The 21,849-nt window shown below is 36.6% G+C and overlaps 1 protein-coding gene across 1 annotated transcript in view; it reads right to left on the bottom strand.

The window, feature by feature from the left end:
* TTC29 (tetratricopeptide repeat domain 29) overlaps positions 1-21,849 on the bottom strand; it is a gene marked incomplete at its 5' end in the record, with an annotated part of 142,491 nt that overhangs the window by 61,084 nt on the left and 59,558 nt on the right. Inside the window, 2 exons of the mRNA XM_065688281.1 lie at positions 15,359-15,441; positions 19,763-19,975. Of these exons, the coding sequence (XP_065544353.1) occupies positions 15,359-15,441; positions 19,763-19,975 (296 nt within the window). The remainder of the gene's footprint in view (positions 1-15,358; positions 15,442-19,762; positions 19,976-21,849) is intronic.

Here is a 21,849-nt window from a genome sequence, read left to right on the forward strand (position 1 = left end):
AGGCTGTGCTTTTATGAATGTCTGATAATCGATACCTTAAGACGGTATCGTTTGCATTCATAGTGTTTTAGAATGATATGCTGAAATAAACTTAATTTTTCTTTCTTTAAACTATCAACTTGACAACTTTTCTTAGTAGAATCCGGATGCACAAGAAGTCAATAATTTATAGACTATTCATTTAATCTATGTTGCCTTAAAAAAACTGTAGATAAAGTTGTTATTTTTATGACTATTTATGCACACAAGCAATTTGATAACATTGGCTGGGAATGTACTCTATTATCAGGACCACTTCCTTAACCAAAGGCTTACAGCTGCTGTATAAAAATGTGTGATATAAACACTGCCATCACCACTATTGCATAATTTCTCTTTTCAGCCCTTTTGTTTCCAGTGGTGATGATGGGAGAGTACATATAAAATTAAATCTTATTCTTTCCTCCCTCCTCTTTATTGCTTGACCCAACCTATTACACACATGAGGAAACAGCAAATCTCCGAAGACGATCTATGGAAATCCTTTTTGCACATTTCCAAGAAAGGAATGTCATTTACCAGCTCTGAAGGGGGATGGGAGATGCCCAGGGACATACGACAGTATCTTGCATGCCCCAAGATGCCTATTTAAACTAAGATAAAAAATAGGGCATTTTCTATTAAGACTGCATCCCCTGTCATTGACAAAGTACACGGGTCAAAAGAAGACAACCTGTGTATGCTAATGCTGTGGATGTCACCATTTCTACCAGTTTCCACTACTCAGGTTTGCTAGTTCTTGAAAGAGTTGTACTCCATGCAGGAGTATCCTTGGACAAGGCTCTTATTTTTTTTTATTTTTTATTTTTTTTGTTATATAAAATCTGTGTGCACAAAAACTAGCATTTATTAATGTGCACTGTACTACTTACCATACCTCAAGCACTTTCTTATCAGTTATATTCTCAGGTACAGTAGCATTGCATGTTATACTTGAAGGTCATTCTCAATCGAGTCACTCTCAATTGAGTCATTTTCAACGCACAAGATATGACAAAAAGAGCATAAAGGCACCTCAGTTAGTAAGCTGTCACATCAGTTCAGAACTTGCCCAAAACTCAAAGTTGTCAAAGCTTGTAGTGTGTCTTTCTAATACTCCAGGATGGTATCAGAGATACACACAGGTGTCCAAAAAGCAGTTCTTGGGTTTGCATTTAACTCAGAGGAGTTACAACATTTGTTGTCATAATTGTGTCCATATAAGAAAAACTGCCATAAAAGAGTCATGAGGTTTCCAAAACGCTATGTACAGGACTGAAATCCCGAAAGACTTAAAATGTCCTCTGCAATATTTAACTAGGCCTCTGGTTGTTACTATCTAGTACAGGAAGTTTGCTTTGGCGCCTAAGGCTTGGGCTACTCTACTTTTCTTTTTATTAAAGATATGAAAAAGCCTAAAAAGTACAGTTAAAACCAAGGGAAAACCTAGACACTAAAGTAAAAAGTTGGTTCACTGCATCCCTGAAACTGTTGCTAGAAAGAAGTAAGTAAATAAATAAAGCCACTCATTTGTATTGATGAAAAGTGCTCATTTTGGTCCCAGATTACTATTACATTATACAAATCAGACGTTTGACTCTAAATAATGATGAAATAACAATAATTAAATCATTTACATGAAAGTGAGGAAATCTTCATAATTTACAATAGAAAATATCCTGTATTAGAAATAGAAATATAATAGAAAATATGCTTGTATTTTAAGTAACTCCTCCAGCTTCGTATATTACATACTGACACAGAAAGGGACGCATTCTTGATGGAAGGGAGTTGTACAGTGCCCCTGTATGCTACAGTTGCCCAGTATCCATTTATGTAGAGCAAATGAAGAGGAGCTCCCTCAATTATGGTGCATGCCTTAACTTCAACATTCAGGATAGAAAAAGGAGTGGAGATAGGGCTGGATGAAATGCTGGATTAACATGTAAACGTTGGAGGAACAAAAGTCTTATTATTAAAGTAACATTCATCTGCTTCAGTATTCTATGGTAAATATTGTGCATTAAAATGTCATCCTGGTAACTCAATGCTTTCAGAGATTTAGAGTTACTGAAGGGGCAAAATGTCCTTTTTTTTTAGTTTTATTTTGCTATGTACAAAGATTTCTGAGGAAGTAAGCTGTTGCAATAAATGTATCCTGATCATGCTAGACTCCATTGTAATATTTCCACACTGTTTCAAAGAGACTTTGATACTCCTAGCAACTAGTAGAAAAATACCATTCTATATGCAGTTGAACAGATCAGAATAATGTACACTTTTTTCTCCCTCTAAAAAGAAAATGTAAGATAAGTTTAACATTATAAAAATTCTGAAAACTGCACTGATTCTGATAATGAATTTATTTTTGGCTCTGTGTGACAAAGCACACTGACTATCTCAAACTTCATACTTCTGCGGGTCTACAGTAGAATTACTGGCTAAAAAAAAAAACAAAATACAATGACAGTAAAAGTCATATAGAAATGAACAGTGGATTTCAACTGCTTGTTCTTATTTATGCAGAATGTGGGAAGGTGGAAGGGTGAAGACTCCAACTTTTATGGTTCCAAAATACGAATAAATAAAAAAACCCTAACAGGGTTCATTGTACAACTTCCCTTGTTTTCCTGCTCAGCAACAAAAGCTGGACGCAGGTGCACCTGGAAGGACGATAGCTACTGTGGGAGCACCTCTTTCCAAAATCAACCCTCTTCCTGGGTCTTTGTAAGTCTATTGTGGCTACAATCAGTTACAGTGCAAAGATAAAGTAACAAGCTCTGCTTAAATCCTCAAACTAGAGCCCATTTGTCATATAGCTCTTGCACTGATTCTGTAGATAGAGGTGATATTCATGCTTACCCCCTTTGCCAAGACAAATATTAGTCAGATCCCAGGAGCAGATTTGCTTCTAGTTATCTCAGCATTATGCCAGTATGATCCTTGTGGGGTTATTCTATTAATATAAAACAGCTCCTCCCCTAAGACTCTCCCTCCTCAAAATCCCACCGTTTTGTTGGGTTTTTTTGTCGTTGTCACACCTGTACTTCTTTTATGCATACACAAAAAACATGCACATACCTCATTAGCATATACTGAGAATTCAGACAAAAGGACATAGGCTGTCCTAAACATTGACACATCTGGGGATAATGGACAAAAGAGTAAAAATCGAAGGTATGAATTTATGTTGAATGAAGAATGTCTATCCAACTCAACACAAGATTAATGCTACTACCAGTATTTTGCTATTTTGGTAAAATACATTACTCTGACAAAAACATGAAGACATAATATTGATTTATAATACTGTAACTTTAAAAACCACAAAACCATAGTTCTGCTCTCAGCTTTGCACTTGATATTGTTGTCAAACTTTATTGGAAATACATTTATTTTGATTTCTGAAAATCTAGCTGTGTTTAGCCATTGCACAGCTGGTAAGCAGTAAAGATGCTTCTGCCTCATTTACAGATCTTGAACATGAATCAGACAATCAACTGGAACATTAGTCAAAGAGATCAGTAGCTAATGATTTCTGACAGGCACTGCACTAACAGGCTAAGGCCTAGCCTGGCTAGCATGCATCTGACATTTTTCTGGAGCCAACAATAGGTGTTGGTAGAAGACAATGTAACTGAGTGAGACTACTGGCCTCATACCACTTAGAACCTCTTAAATAGTTTCAGAAAATACACATAGCCCTGACAGTCACTAAATAATCATTTTGATACCATTCAGTGAAAATAAAATAGAGCCTTATGCATAGGCATTTTGCAGTTCAGTAGACTCTCTCCCATAGCTCTCTAAGAAATGCATATTTAAAAACACCTAAAAATCACAGTTTTTATTACCATAATTTGAGTGGTTACATGCCTGTGGCCATCCTGGGTAAGGTCAAAGAAGAGTTTCATGATGCAAACCCAGATGTATTCTTATTTTGGCCAAAATGCAGTGTGAGAAAGGTTGGACAGCAATAAGAAAATTGTATTGATCATGTAATGTATTGATTACAATAAGCAGAGCTTATTGATCCCAAGAAAGTAATACACCAATATCACCTGAATGGCAGGCTGCACCTTGTTTAATGATAAATGTATTTGGACATAATGAGCATCCAGGGTAGAAGTAGCACAGCATTCTGTCTGCATGCTCACAGTTACAGGATACTGAAACTGGGTGCCATACTGGGGAGAGAGTGAATAGTCCCTGATTTGCTAGAATTGTTAGTTCTCTCTCTTTTCCCACAACTGAAACACATCAACTCAAATTCTGTAAATGTGAATACTAACTTCTTGCCCTTAGCCACATCCAATTACACTGGACTGCACTGTTTTGATGAATAAACTGTGGAAAAAAAAATCCAAAACCGCTAAAAAAACCCAAACCAGAAATGTACAAACTTTGTCACTGTTCCTACAGAGACAAAGAATTTGTCTGCAATTGGTCAAACTGCTATTCCAGGGGCTTTAATGTGTGTATTTGGATAATGCATAGCATAAGCATGCATCTAGGAGCAAGGGAATCAGGGACAGGAGGATGGCAAGGGATGTAGAGGAACCCACCCAGAAGTCTGGCTGAGTCAAACACAGAAATGGAGCACCCTGGTTCCAGGACATGGCTGTCAGTAAGGTGTTGTTTGGCTGACACTCTCCCTGAGGGGTAACTGTTCTATTCAGTCCCCACTCCTCCCTCCCCCGTCATGCCTGGCTATCAACTGCACTGTTTACCTTGACACCACATAAACTTGAATGGAAATTCACGATTTGGGTTACTCTGTATCTGTTTGTAGCATGAGAGAATACAAATATTTTACTAATTCCTTAACAGTCTAGCAAGTAAAGACCTAGGGTTCTTTGCCTGTATTTAGTCTTGTATGCTTTGCATAATACTCAGAGTATTTTGCTTTGATTCTGAATGGATGATATGTAAATACAAGTAACTAACTGGAAAAGTTCCTTTCCCCAGAGCAATTTCAAATGTCTGTTGACTTCCTACAAGGTCAGGAGTTCACCCTGTATTCATCATTTTGCTGCGCAGGAAACTTTAAAGAGATGCAATGTACACATGATTGAACAAACATTAACTTTTGTTCCCATCCCTTTCTTCTGTATTAGCCTCTGGATGGATTACTGTTCTTAATTCTGGCCTTCTGTGCCACTAAATTATATTAGTTCTGAGTCTTTACACCTACAACATCGCAGGAATGCAGTCGTAATTTTATTATTTAGTATATCTCATGAAGCATTTTATTAAAATAAATTAAAAAAAAAAATTAAAAAAAAATCAGTCAGGCCCTTCAAAGCAAAAACCTATACAAGCACCAAAACCAGGTATTTTAGTTTGTTAATACCATGCATTTTGAAATCTCAGCTGCAAGAGACATTACTCTAGTAAATGTTGTTGCAATCTTTATTTAGTACAGGAATGTAATGTTTTCCAAACCAGCCACTGTTGACATATTTCTTCAAAATAAAGCATGGCTTAACAGTCTGGAGTGAAGAAGCTTCATCTGTTACCCTTTAACAGCAATATAAGAGGGAAAAACAGTTTATGTATCCTTTCCATCCTGACAGATGTGACAATAGCTGGAAACACTGTGCCTGCCAAGAGCTTTTATCAAGTATGTTATAACAACTAGTAATAAGTGTAAATAATAAATGGCTAAGATCTTATGGGAAACGGTGGCAATACTAAACAATTTTTGGTGTTTGCTGATGGGAGTCTGCTAGTCTTGGAATTCCCTGGCTTCCCAGTAGAGTTTTGGCCTGACAATAAACAACAGTTTAATACTTTATCTAATCCCAGCCAGGAGGTAAGTTCAACAGCAAGCTTTTGCAGATGTTCACATCCAATAATCTATCCATAATTGATGAAACAGGGAGGTCAGATGTAATGGTTGCTACTATTCCAGCAACAAATAAATGGTTATTGACAAAACAAGGCAGTGTGGCGCTGAGTGCTGAACAGTGACAAGCATGAAACAGTGCTGAGACAGAAGTACTGATGTGAATACAGCCCTTCATCTTGAGAATTCCTCAATGTGATGTGTGGCACGAGGGCCACACTGACACATAAGCAGATGGAGGTGACTTGTAAAGGAAAAATGAGATTCTGCAAGTACATAAAAGGCAAAGGCAGAGGCTGAGAAAGAAACAAGGAGAAAGGGGTGGACGAGACTGGAAATTTGGGTAAGTGCAATAATGTGAATTGTTCAGAAATGTTTCTGTATAGCAGCACCGTGATCCAGATGTCTGGACTGCTTTTATCACACTGTTGTGTCTACATGAATGTACCTGGCTGTCAGGTTGCTGTAAGCCTCCTAAGACGTTAATGTCATACGATATGCATGTGTATGCTTAAACGCCCATTACTACTTGGACAAAACAGCTAAAAATATTCTGCCTCATGCTTATTAATATCTTTAGTCCACCCATGAACAGGTATTTTTAATTACACAGTTTTAGCTAAAAGCAAGCAAACAAATCCTTAAATATGCATAATACAATGGAAAAACCTGCAGAGATAATTTTTTTTTGCATACCTTCCCAGTTTAAGTCAGTTAAAAGCCATTATTTTTCTGCCTACCTATATGAAAGTTAAGCAAAAGTTCTCGTACAGCTGAAGACCTCATGTTCTTTGGTTTAAACCCATGTAAGAAATGTAGTAAAAGGATTAATAGACTGGTTTTATTGACTGAATAAAACTTGAGTCATTTACATGCAAATAGACGCTTGAAATCTTTTGCATCTATTTCAGTGCTAAAAGATAGTATTTTTACAATGTTTACAATGTAATATTCTAATAAGAAAAACAGCAGAATGAAATGGTGGCCATTATTACTATACGTAGTAATAAAAAGATTTCAGACAGAGATATTTTAAATATTAATATTACTGACATCACTTAAAGCACCAAGAAATGTTAAATTGGTTTATTTAGAAGTACAATTTATTTCACACTTTGCTACCAATTCTTTCGATCAGCTCTGAAATAATACATAAGCTGAAAGCAAAACAGCAATACAAACTGCTTCTAGCAATGAAGCAGCAAGCTCCATGCTTTATACTGGCACGCTTCAGTGTTTTAACTTCTCAAGCTATTTATCTATCAAAGTATAAATTTTAAATTCCTTAAGATCTGATGCCTGAATCAAGACCTCCTATTCTCCAATCTAGCTATCGATGGTTCTGATCAAGCAAAGTTGTTAAGCATTACACCTGAATATGTGTTGTCTCATTGAAGTCAATGGGAATAACTGAATTGAAATTTAAACATGTATTTAATAAGTAAATTGCTGTAGCTTGAACTATACCAATTTGAGAAACCAACCTAATTTTAAAATCCTTACTTTATAGATATTTTTTTTAAGCCTGTACATTTAAATTAAACTATACAAAGGAAAACAAATCCTCCCAGATTATGAATATATTTGCACTGAAGTACTGAAATTCTTGAGTTTGTACAGTGTGGACACAAATGTTTCATTTCTAAAAATACATAAAAGGCCTGCTTCCATAAGTATATTATCTAACAGAATTAGATTTTTTTTCATACAGTTTTTCAGCCATTTCCTTCATCCCTGGATATATGTGTGGTTTCACTAATGGACATACTACTGACAATTCTTAAGACCTTTCATGCTATTGTTTCTCAGATAATATAAGCTACGAACTCAGACATGCTGTAACTAACTCTTTCCTTCAATTATATACAGCATTTAGGTTCAAGGTTTAGCACACCTAGGCTAAAAATCCAATACAGTCAGAAGTACACAAAGTAAATAACCTCTATAACATACAGTTGTACTGCTTTGTCATTTTTGCTCCTAGCCTGTGGGAATGAAATGAGTGGAAACTTGTATATCAGCAGTATTTAAAAAAAGAAAAAAAAAAAAGAAAAAAGTAGTATATTTTATTAGCTACTCTAAAAAAAATGTTTCAATAGAGTAAGTAGAAAATGTCTGCCTAAATCACATCTTTTAACTGACAGAATCAGTTATTACAGTTTTAGAAACTGTATAGCTGTGGTCACACTCTGAACTCCTGCCTTGCTTGGCAAAGCATAAGGAAGAGTCATCCCCATTGGCCAACCCACCAGAGAATAGCAGAGATTGTTCTGTCCCATCAGCTACATCAAAAAGGTAGGACCAGAGTGAAGGCTCCATGATTGCTAGCTTCTCTGCTTTCCATGCCCTGCATTGTGCAAAATAGATACAAGGATATTTTCCCTTCCTTGCAGAGCAGTTTAAGGAGTTTTTATGGCTTTGTCTCCAATGTTTCAACATATTAGAGCTAAGTAAACCTCCAGTACCATACTAGACAATTTGTTTCAAGTTCAAAGAAAACAGCTAGCAACAATTTCATAGAAATGATTCATAATCATACAAAGAATTCTCTTGATCTTAGGATTTATGTTGTTCTTATTAAAGCAGAAGCATGTAATTATTCTTATTAATTTTGCACTGCAGCCCCCTCAGTTCTTTTGTGAACTCATACAGAGAATGGATGTGTACAAGTGCATGTGTGTAAAAGGTAATAGTAAAACTTGCCATTTTGTAACAGATATCCTTATCCAAAATCTTGAAAAAATAGAGTTCGAAGTTTGGGAAACTACATTTGATACTTTAAATTGCATGACTTCTAAATTCAGGATGTAAGTAAGGCTACATAAACCTAACAAACACATATAAATCCAGGAACATTCATACCATTTGGGAATTTAAACCAAACATGCCAACAAAACAATGTCCTCTATGCATAGCCCCCAAACTTTGTGTCACCAACTTGTATTCAGATTCCTAATAACACTTGTGGTCATATAGTCCTAAAATTCTGAAAAGGTGCTATAGAGTTATCTGATGGAACATGCAGTCAAATCTGCAGCTCACTGCAGTTGTCTTGCTCTTTTGGGATGTATGAATGATTAAACTTAAAATCATAAAATATGAGAGGAAAATTCACCCGTTTATTGTAGCCAGTCTTAGGGAACATGAGACTCCTGAAGAGTAAGGATGATATCAACAAGTTACTAGTGCATTTATTTTCTTTGTTGCTATGGGAAAACATGGAAATGTGCTAATCTGATTTGTTTGTCATCAAGTAATAGATTATTCACATATGCAACAATTTTTATTTTTCATTTTTGTATAACTTTACTATTACAATTCTGCAGCAGCACTACATTTAAGACTGTTTTCTTACAAAGGGTATTCTTGTAGGACACTTGATAAAAATCTGTTTTTTTTACAGAGGGGAGTTATTCTGATGCCATTAACCAAGAAAAATGCAACTTGAAACAGATTCAAAACCAAAGTGATATCACGTTCCAAGGAAAGTATAATAGACACTATGCCACCAAGAAAAGTATACATGTGTCGTGTACAGAAAACTGAAGGAGAATAGTGTCATTACATCTCTAGGCTACTCAGAATATTTTCCCTGTTTTTTTTTTTTTTTTTTTAGTTTTTCAAGAAACTGGCTAAGACAAGAAAACTGTTACTTAGATTAAACTAGCAGAAGGAATCTTCCCTTCACTAAGAGACTGTTGACTTTCATATTCAAATAAAAAGTTAGATCTTTCTTTCATCTTAGGAATTAAGTGCTAAATTATCAAAAAATTGTAACTGATCAGGCATTCACCTTTTTCCTAAAGCTTCAGGTTTTCTTTAAGATTCTCAACAGAAATAATTTCTACCTTCTCAATTCCATCAGTATTTGAGTTAGTATAATTTGTCAGGGCAAAGTTCACTACCAGCACTAATTGTTCTCACATAACTTTATTTGTACTATCTTCACAAATGACTAGCAGCAGTGTGACCTTTCAGAAACATGAAATTTAATCAGTTTCAGAATTGGCTCAGTAATTCTAGGCCTTCAAGGAGAAAACTTTTCTCTGTACGTAATCCATTGTCAGTGTCAAGATCAATCAGAAATGCCTACTTTCAGAGACGACTCAGAGCTTTATTTGGTTTTTTTATTCTTCAGATATGAAAAGTACAAAATTTCTATGATTACAGTTTTAAGAACAATTTAAAAATTGCTCTAATAAAAGTGACGCTTCTAAGAGTGAAGCTGTTTAACATCTTTTTTGGCAATATGGACAGTGAGATTGAGTACACCCTCAGTCCCACTGTCCATGACACACCCTGAATGTCAATGACACCAAATTGTGTGGTGCAGTCAACACATTGGAGGGAACGGATATCATCCAGAGGGACCTCAACACACTTGAAGGGTGGGTCAATGCCAACCTCATGAAATTCAACAATACGACGTGCAAGGTCCTGCACCTCGGTCAGGGCAATCCCAGGCACAGCTACAGGTTGGGTAGAGAAGCGATTCAGAGTAGCCCTGTGGAGAAGGACTTGAGGGTGTTGGTCAATGAGAAACTGCACATGAGCTGGCAGTGTGTGTTCACAGCCCAGAAACCAACCACATCCTAGGCTGCATCAAAAGCAGCGTGACCAGCAGGTCAAAGGAGGTGATCCTGCCCCTCTACTCTGCTCTTGTGAGACCCTGCCTGGAGTACTGGGTCCAGAAATGAGGCCTACAGCATAAGAAGGATGTGGACTTGCTGAAGCATATCCAGAAGAAGGCCATGAAGATGATCAGGGGGCTGGAGCACCTCTCCTATGGAGACAGGCTGAGAGAGCTGGAGTTGTTCCGGAGAAGAGAAGGCTCTGAAGACACCTTATAGCAGTCTTCCAGTATCTAAAGGGGGCCTAAAAGAAATCTGAGAGGGACTTTTTACAAGGGCACGTAGTGAAAAGACAAGGGGAAATGGCTTTAAACTGAAAAAGGGTAGATTTAGATTAGGTATAAGGAAGAAATTAATTATTGTGAGGGTGGTGAGACACTGCCACAGGTTGCCCAGAGAAGTTCAGATGCCCCATCCCTGGAAGTGTTCATGGCCAGGTTGGACGGGGCGTTGAGCAACCTGGTCTAGTGGAAGGTGTACCTGCCCATGGCGGGGGGTTTGGAACTAGATGATCTTTAAGGTCCCTTATGACCCAAATCATTCTAAGATTAAATCATTCTAAGATAAAAAATGGCAAGACCTCTTCTTAAACTGGCACACTAAAACGTTGGGTTTTGGTGTTTGTTGTTTTTTTCAAGCAGGTGATGCATTTGCTAAGCTGAGAATGTTACATTTCATTACTAGTTGCTAAATATCACTTACAGATGAATAAAAAAAAATCTGGTTGATTTAAAAGAAGGAAGTTTGAAATAATTTCCATTGCATAGTACCTTTCACGTGTTTTGCAAGTGTTCATTTAAGTGATATTTTTCGTAGTAACAGCAATGCAAGATTAAACATAAACTCAGTGTTTACCCAGTCACCACTGACAGAAATGTTCAGCCTTTTAGCAAAGCACTAGAATAGTAGGCATATCTCAAAGGAACTACCTTTCACAAAGTTTGGGAGAAAAGAGGATGACATTCAGTCCACCATTTGGAATTCCTTTACTTGCTAAGATCCTCCTTGATTCACCAAATTCATATATACATATAGGCATAATCTATACAATTAGATATAATAGATATAGTTAGATAAAATCTACTGTGATACTAATTTCAGGATGTCCACAACCCAGACACATTTGCTTGTATTCTCTCTAGCTGCATGAGTTGAGGAAAAAATTTCAGTTGTTTTGACATAGGCTTTTGCAGAAATTAACTTTGTGGTCATAAATCACCTCTGATTACTTTAATAAGGTCATTTAAAATGTGAAGATGTCTTTGTAAGTTCATAAATTTTCTTGATAATTTTATGCCTGTGGCTTGTATATCGTAATTCTGACAATTCGTGCAAGTAACGTTATGTCATAAATTACCACATTTATTTTTGGCATGAGTCTCAGTACTCAGGAGCACTGCCTCTATTATTTAAATGTGTAACATATCTGAAACACAGGATTCAATATCTAAAATATAAGAATACTTAGGAAAAGCCTAATGCTTAGACAAGGGATGAGGACCGGAATTCTCCTGATGATTTGGGATGCAACTCTAATTAAAAGAGGAAAAAATCCATGATGTCCAACTCTTTGAAGCATTATTGAAAGCCCAGTCTAAAAACAATTTACCAAATATCAAGCTTTAGATTGCAATACCTCATGCAAAATTTCTAATAACACAGAAGTGTTACAGTTAATAGCTTGTTATAGAAGTCTAAAGAAAAATTAGCGAATAGTAACTTATTTTAAAATTAGTCTACATGGAGAATTCTCCCTGACAAAATCTATAATGTGTAAGATAAAATCTATATAATGTGAACTATTAAAATTTTGTGTTATATTTTGTGGAATGGCCATTAGGCTTGATTATAAACCAGATGGTATGAAAAATATTATGAACATACCATGCTGCTACTGAACATAATTAGTTCTCAGGTTTTTAAACTTGCAAACACTTATGTTTTTACATCTGAGTAGGTCCACTGAAATCAATCATATATATCAAATACAATTAAAGTAATTTATACAGATTACACACCAAATCAAATTACGTAAGATTAAACACCAAGTGCCTAGCAAATAAAACACTTTCTCCAACAAAACTAGCCCATTAGATACAAAGTGACTGCGTATTTTTTATATAATAGGATGCAGCTTAATCATTTCAACCTTTAATTACTGCATCAGATAATGAATATTTTGAACATATGCTTCTCCACCCTGTTAGAAGACACAAATGAAAGAGAAACAAGTTTATATGCATGCTACTGTGTGTGCATGTTGGGGGAGGGACAAGCACTTTAAACAGCAAAAGGAACCAGTGGCAACAATTGGAGGAAATGGTATCTGTAACAGCTGCTCCTTTCAGATTCCCCTAGAAGGAGACTGCCTGAGGTGGACCACAGCACAAAAGGATAAAGAAGATGAAAACTGATGCAAAGCAGGAAAATAACTGCTGAGACCCCTGAGTCTACATCCGAATAGTCCCAAGCTGTGTGGCAAGACCTCTTTAGCATGCTACAGAAGCTGGTGATGAACTACATATTACCATGAGGCAAACTGGCTCCTAGCAGTATTGTCTGCATGTTATGTGTAATGATAACCAGTAGTCCTCTGGGAATAGGATGCAATGATTTCATCTCTGTAAGCATCTGAGCTCCCCTCGGATACAGAGACCATTAAACTGAGAACAGAAGGGTAAATTTTAGGCAATGATTTCCAATTGGAGAGTGAAGACAACTTGTGCTCAACAGCACTGTCAACCACTGATATTTTATTGCTGTCTATATTGATCACTGTGAAGGACAAAAGGAACTAAAATTGTACCCTATCTTCTAAGTCCCGTAACACTCACTATGTTTTTTGGAAGAAAGTGCTTCATAGGTTTCTTATGTAATATTATCAGAAACGCCATATTAGGTAATACCATTAGAACATAATACAATAATATATAATATTATTTACACTGAAATGTATTGGTATTTTCATTACTGTTAAAATAACATTTTATACTCTTAACATAAAGTATCATTTATATTTTACACTACAGAGTCCTTTTTTCCTCTTTTTCACATTGCTTTCCTTAACTGTCAGGTGTTTTTGTGAGACCAAACCCAATAGGCAAAACCTATCATGTTTATATTTTAAATTAATTGTAGTACATTACAAAACTCAAGTTTTCAGAATCTTTCTTAAAAAAAAATAAAAATCTGCATATGACAAAGCAAAATTGATCTTCCAAATGACCGCTGTAATTTTTTTGGCAGGAGCAAAGTGGGAGCAATGCAGGGAAAGGAGTAGCTACAAAATATAAGCAAAATAGATCCTGAGGAGATAATGCCAGGACATGTAATATTTCTAGCACTTTCAAGGGTGGTTTGATCCTTTGCATATCACGGAGACTGTGCAGTCTTGTTCATTAATTAATTTCTCCTGTGATGGAGAGTTCAAGTATGCGCTCAGGCTTCTTTATTTAGCACATTTGTTATCTTGCTGCTAGTCATCACTTACACAGTTTATTGCAACTCTCAGAAATGTAATAGTTGATCAGGTAAGAATGATGGCACACTTGTCAGTCAAAAAACAATGAAGATAAAGTTCAGTACAAAAAATTCTAGTCTAATCTCTTGTACCATATTCTTGGAAGAGACCAAATAATCTTCTCATGCTGCTGCAACAATTAAATATAATTTTATAAAATAATATGTAGTTTTTAAAATTTTGAAATATTTTCACATTCAGTTACAGACTTTAACTACAACTGATGTAAGAACAGGCTCCCACTTTCCAGCATTCAGTTGATTTATATGGAAGATAGGCATATCAGTGTTGAGGAGTTATATATAATCAATAACTCTTAGAAACAATTGTATCACAAGCCGCTAAAAGCACGTAGGAAGATATTTCAAGACAGAAATCTAGAACCTTTCCTGTACTGCAGAGGCCAAGCAAGCAATACTGAAACTCATGCTGAATTCACTCTGTGACTTCTATTGGCCCTTTTCTGAAAAAAAAAAAATAACCACCAGAAAAAAAAACCACCTCAAAGAATGACCTCTGTTCATTAATACAATACCAAGTCATTCTGCAGTTAAAGGAAGAAACAGAAATAGCAATTATCCAGGTGATTAATTGCAATAATAATGGAACAAATATTCAAATAAATTAATCATCCACACAACATTTTTAAGAGGATAATGGAGGACTGCAACTTCTCTGATGACTGGCACAGACAAAGTCAAATTGCTGCTTATCTTTCCCCTCATACTGACCTACGATGAACTAGAGGAACCCCCCTTTGAGACTGGAATTCCACATGTAGAATTCTCATTCTGTTAGAATTATTATGTATGGGATACGCAAGGGAAACATGAGGCGCTTGGACTGAAATATCAACAGAAGGGATTACATCTTTTTTGCATTACAGCTTTTCATACCAAAAGCAATTCATGTTTCTTCTAAATTCCTGATGTTCTGAAAGCTGAACATGTGAATTGACATATTTTTATTTGTTGCTCACAAATATGCTGCATCAAACTAGCTTGCAAAACTGGTGTTTTATACCAAAACCCTAACTAAAAAGTATCTGTTTTATATATATATGAATAGAAGAAAAGGAAAGCTAGTCACATATAACCTGAATTATAAATTTATATTATTTCTACAGATCCACGCACGGAAACCTGGACTCCATCAGTTCTGGAATTTATTTGAACCTTAATTGCTTAAGCCACATGGATCCCTGTTTACAGATCTAGATACTGTTATAAAAGGTCTGTGGGCCAAGTCTCTCCAAGTCTTTTCCACTCTCCAAATTCCTAAGATGCCAAGGAGTCAGAGAAAGGCATTGGGAAAGCTAAAACAACTTTAAAATCAACTTACTGATAATGCTTTCTGGTTTTCTCCAGCAAAATAATACGCTAAACTTAGGCAATATGTAGCTTCTCCTTGGATCTTCATTTCACCTACTAAAGAAAGGATTCAAGTTACACTTTACCAGCATAATCTGAACAAATTACATTAGTACAGACAGTTCTTGCAGGTTCTAAAATAACATACAGATGTTTAAATACTACATTAACTATTCCCTTCTCCTTACCATTGCCAATTATTTATTTCCAAAAGTGTATATTGGCACTTAAAAATAGATGCAATGGATTTAAGCAGAGTTCAACAAGAAAGTTCAGCAAAGTCAAAGAAAATATCTTCCAGTAAGTAAGTAATGCAGTATGATCAATGTAACATGCTGTAATGGTCTCTGTCATGAGTTGCTTAATAACAGCGTCTTCACATTAGAAAATCACACTAGCCTCTCTCCATATATTCATATACAAAATTAAAGTAGCTATCGACATATAACAAAAAAAATAAACACAAAATATGCTGACCCATACACTTTGCTGACGTGAAACTTCATGAAATATCCAGACAGAACTACCAGTAGGTAACGTTCATATTTGTTATTTGCATGGTCATTTTGCAAGCTACTGCGGGGTGGAATAGATAAAAAAAAAAAAAAAAAAAAAAAGGAGGGATAACTTACACTTGCAAGCAGAAGTCATAGAAAATTCTGCACAGGCAGTTGCTAATTGAGGTGTATCACACTTTTCCATGCCAGATTTTATTTCAGTAATACTGATCTAACAAACACTGCTTGCTGGTCTTTTTATATTGCTCCCTCAATAGAAAATCATCCATTCAGTACTGAAATTTACATAAATTAATTATATAACTGCTTACTGTATCACACTATATTCAAAAATTTCCCTTCAGAACATGAGTATCCATTAAAAAAAAAAAAGTAACAAAACCTCAGTCTTTCTATTGTTCAATATCCACCTTGTCAAATGAAATAGTGGAAAAATCAAGCTGAAGCATAACTACTACATATTAAGATATTTCATAAAGTGCATAAATACAGTTGCAATGAAAGGGGAGATTATCTGTTTACAGTATCTACTAATAATTTCTTTATGTTCGAACACATAGAAGCCTACATCTAGTTCTGGAACTTTTTGAATGATATAATTGCTGAGGCCATAGTAGTGCTCTACCTAATACGTTACAAAAATTATGAAAAGTCTGCAAACCAAAACCCTGATGGTAATTTGCAGTGCTCAATAACCTTTAAAAGGCTTAATGAGGCAGAAAAGAAATACAGATGACCTGCAGGATAATAAATGAAAATTTGCTAGGGATATAAAACACTTCCTTCCTCACTTAAGAACAGTCTGAGAGTCTGAAGTGGATGATATCTAATCCCAATTAATAAAATATATAAACACAGATGATGGTCCAGAAGGACAGAAATAGATATTACAAATAGTAGCCAGAGTCAGTATGGGTTTAACTAAATTAACTGTGGGCTCTGTAGGTAGAGGTTATGGTTCTGGAATGGAGACTAGACAACTCATCTGAAAGAAGCTTTAAAAGCTTTATATTTAAAAGAACAATGGCAAGTATATTCTGCACACATTATTAAATTAAAAAAACTAATGTATCTGGTGATAAATATTGAAGTAATATTATATATTAATTTTGTGGGCAATTCATATGCAAAATATGCCTCTTAAGGAATACCATGAAAGGTTCTTGAACTGGAGTGGTTGGAAAAACATGATCACTTGAAACCTTCTATCTTCTGAGAAGCACTCCAATAATCTTGGATAATCATCTAGGAAAAGTAAGCCTGTAGAAGCAGACATTTAACAGCATCTTTTAAGAAACAAGGACTATTAAGATTTCTAAAAAAAATCTGGAAAATTATAAGTATTTCCATAAAGTCAACTTGTAAGATTTGCCCTTTCTTTTCTGTTCCCTCTCATGTGTAAGAAATGTTCCAAAGCTAGTATTTCTAGCTGATCAACTTCTCACATTATATATAACATTCAAAAGCTATTCTATTTTCTCCCAATTTTAAACCTATCCATAGGTGGTGGATAAAGAACTGGCTGGACGGCTGCACACAAAGAGTTGTGGTCAATGGCTCGATGTCCGGCTGGAGACCGGGATTGGTGTTGGAACCAGTCTTGTTTAATATCTTCATCGCTGACATGGACAGTGGGATTGAGCGCGCCCTCAGCAAGTTTGCCGATGACACCAAGCTGTGTGGTTCGGTTGATACGCTGGAGGGAAGGGATGCCATCCAGAGGGACCTTGACATGCTTGTGAGGTGGGCTGATGACAACCTTATGAAGTTGCCATGCCAAGTTCAAGGTCCTACACCTGGGTCGGAGCAATCCCAGGCACAGCTACAGGTTGGCAAAGAAGAGGTTCAGAGCAGCCCTGCGGAGAAGGACTTGGGGGTGGTGGTTGATGAGAAAATGAACACGAGCCGGCTTCAGTGTGCGCTCCCAGCCCAGAAAGCCAACCGTATCCTGGGCTGCATCAAAAGGAGTGTGACCAGCAGGTCTAAAGAGGTGATCCTGCCCCTCTCCTCTGCTCTCATGAGAACTCACCTGGAGTATTGTGTGCAGTTCTGGTGTCCTCAACTTGAAAAGGACATGGAGCTGCTGGAACAAGTCCAGAAGAGGGCCATGAGAATGATCAAGGGACTGGAGCACCTCCCGTATGAAGAGAGGCTGAGAAAGTTGGGGCTGTTCAGCCTGGAGAAGAGAAGGCTGCATGGAGACCTCATAGCAGCCTTCCAGTATCTGAAGGGGGCTATAGGGATGCTGGGGAGGGACTCTTCGCTGGAGACTGTAGTGACAGGACAAGGGGTAATGGGTTAAAACTTAAACAGGGGAAGTTTAGATTGGATATAAGGAAGAAATTCTTTCCTGTTAGGGTGGTGAGGCACTGGAATGGGTTGCCCAGGGAGGTTGTGAATGTTCCATCCCTGGCAGTGTTCAAGGCCAGGTTGGATGAAACCTTGGGTGGCATGGTTTAGTGTGAGGTGTCCCTGTCCATGGCAGGGGGTTGGAACTAGATGATCTTAAAGTCCTTTCCAACTCTAAATAGTCTATTATTCTATGATTCTATGATACGTAGACAGAGCTTTATACAGCCCTTATTTAGAACAAGAAAGCAATCAGGGGTAGTCAGCACAGATCTAATACAGGCAATTTGTTCTTCACCAACCTGATAGCTTTCTACAATAAGATGATTGGCTTGGTGGATGAAGGAAAAGCAGTGGATTTTGTTTCTCTCAATTTTAGCCAGGCTTCTGTCAGTATCTCCCATAACATCTTCATACACAAGCTCAGACAGCAATGCAACCTCAAAGCAAAAGTAACCAATAGGATCATCCATCAGGCAGAGTGTTGCAAGCAGATCAAGGGGAGGTGATCCTTTGCCTCTGCTCAGCACAGATGAGGTCACCCCAAGTGTGTTGTGTCCCATGCTGGGCTCCCAGCACAAGAGATGGACATTGTGCAGCAAATCCAGCAAAGGGCTGCAAAGATGATGAAGGGACTGGAGCATCTGTCCTTGGAGGAGAGGCTGAGGGAGCTGAGACAGTTGAGACCACAGAAGAGAAGGCTTAGAGGGGGATCTTATCAGTACCTCTTAGGCAGTAGTAAATAAGATGGAACCAGGCTCTTCTCATTGGTGCTCAGTGACAGGACAAGAAGCAATGGACAAAACTGGAATTCCATCTGAGCTCAAAAAAAAAAATCAACTTCTTTATTGGGAGGGTGTTTGAACAGTGGAAAATATTTTCCAGCGCGGTTATGGAATCTCCACCTGTGGATGTATCAAAAACTTAACAGGATGTAGCCTAGGGAAGCCTGCTCTAGTTGATTCAGATGATCTCCGAGGGTATCTCCCTACCTCAGCTATTCTGCAATTCTGTAATCTTTCCTTTAGGCTTCCAAGTATTAAGATATACAGAAGAAATTTTGTTTTCTTATGATAGAAAACTGGTTTTATTTTCAAGTACTAAATAAATACGTAGAGTGAAAAGGTGGTGTCCCAGCAGCTAGCAGCACTCAAAATTTGCCAAACCAACAGTGACTTCCCAATCAAAAAATCAGTGGGCTGAGCTTTTGTCAGTGACTTTACTTTCTGATTATGACTTCACTGTTGTACACTATTATTCCCAGAAGGTGGGTTGGTTTGGTGTTTTTTTGGACACTAAGCTTTCAGGAATCTAAAAGATTCTTTGTTGTCTGCATGAAGGCTTTTCTACTTTAGTAAGATCTGGAAGTGTATTGATAGCACTGGTCTTTGCATTTCATAGGAAATAATCACCCAGTCAAACACTTGACAATTTCTGCTTTACTGTTGGGAAAACCATAACATGCACGTGAAATAAAGCAGTGGGAAAGTGTTTTTTTTTCCACCTACCATTTTTTGCCATTTTTAAAGCTTTTTTTAGTGTTTTGATGGCCTGTTGGTGTTCATTATTTTCTAGCATTTTGTCTGCTAGTAATGTATAAATTCTCCAGAGATACTCAGATGCCAGTGAATTGTAAGTACGGCCTGTCACATCCTTCCATGTTGAGCCAACCGTTAGATGATAAAATGTTTCATAATACTCTGCAGCTTTCAAGACATGACCTGAAAAATGTAATTCGTAATTACAATCAGTATAATCAATACAATTTTAAAGTTATTAACCTAGAATAATATTCTCATTAGAAATAAGCTGTAGCAAACCATATCAAAATTTTTCAAGAAACATCAATATATAACTTCTTAGAATATTTCCTGCCTAGAAAATACTGCCAAATCTCACCGTTACCAGTAATTCTGTAATCTAAATGTATCACAATTTAAATTAGCTTTCCTTTGTAGAGTCACAATGTTGGGGGTGTGTGATCCCAAAGACGCAAAGTCAGAAGTTTCTAGAACATACACCTATTATAGATTCATTAATATACCTTTTGTGGATCATATATTTCAAAATCACATCTATGCAGAAGTAATCACAATTCAAACTGCTCCTCAAGTTTCTTCTTTCATAATGAAAACCTGTGCTGAAAGAGTTGAGATGTGAAACATAAAGGTGTCAAAAGTGTGTGCACTGGGGGGGGGGGGGGGAAGTTTTAATTCAAAGAAATTAATTGCTAAAAAAGAATTATTATGCAAAGTAATTTATTCAACAGTTGTTACTAGGCTAACTCTGGTTATAGCAAACTTACTGGAAGAACATCAACCACTTATAGATTAATTATTGACACTCAACTAAGACCTTACTTTGAGGTCTTCAAATATAAGTTATTCATACATCTTTAAGGCAAGCAAAAGTCTGAAGATTAAGTTAAATTAATTTCAATATGCAAGTAGTTTTTTCCTCCCCTTTACCTTCAGCTAGACTTATCTCCATGTATACGTGCAATGAAGGAGATTTCCATGTTTCCTGGACGATGGAAATTCAATGTCCTTTGAAAGAACAGAATAACTTTTCTTTATATACAATAGGTGCAGAAAAACTGCTGAGAAGCAGGTAAGATGAGACATCTTACATTAATAAAATGTTATACAAAGAATGTTCTATAGCTGGGAGAACTGTAAATGTCACTCTTGCTTCTTAAGTTTGTTTATGTGTGATGGAGTAATCCTGTCCCATACATCATTAATATATCAGTTGCTATTTCTTTTAAAAGCCAAAACAAGCCATAAGCTAAGTTTGCATAGATGTGTTTGCAGTTTATACCTCTTCTGAAACATGTTTTATAAGGAACTGTTTCTGTTTTGCTGACTGTTTTTACAGCACTGAATTCAAATTACAAAAAGAAGCAAGGAGAAAAGTTGCTTCCCAGCTGTGGGAAAGAAAGTGAGAGAAGCTTGAAGGACCTTCTTTGAGGATTCTGAGAGAAAATGAGGCTAATTCCTGAAGCCTCCAACCAACCTAGAGGCAGCAGAAGAGTTATGACAGATCCCTCTCATTAACTTAATTTAGATTTGTGTTTTGCATATGTTACTGTTTTATAGCCATGCTTTCAATTTTGCAATGAAACATAACCCTTATCTTTATTAGAGTTAAATTTATTTTCCTACTAAGCTTCTTTGATGATTAAAATGAATTCAACTAAAACTGAGACGTGCAAGAAACTTTCAAAGAAGCAACTAAGAGTTTAACAGAAAAATCATTTTCAGGCTCTATGACCTATCATCCATAGAAGACACAGAGGACACAACAAAAAGTGAAGTGCCAGGTGAAAAGGAAGACAACAGGCTTTATTCAATTCCATTCTAGCTAGGGAAAGGTATCAGAAAGACGGTCCAAAATGTTGGAAGAAGAAGCATATTGTTATCAGACTCTGTAAACAGACAGGGAAAGATCAATACATTCTTTCAAAAATGTCACAGAGTTCATATCAGGCTGAACAAATAGAAATGCAAAGTGAGACTGTCATGACCAATACAAGCTGTTTAAGGATTCACTGACAGTTCATGTAACAGGAAATAGAGACACAGACTTGCTAAAC

Source organism: Lathamus discolor, chromosome 1 (assembly GCF_037157495.1).
Source record: "Lathamus discolor isolate bLatDis1 chromosome 1, bLatDis1.hap1, whole genome shotgun sequence".
In the NCBI taxonomy this organism is placed as follows: Eukaryota; Metazoa; Chordata; class Aves; order Psittaciformes; family Psittacidae; genus Lathamus; species Lathamus discolor.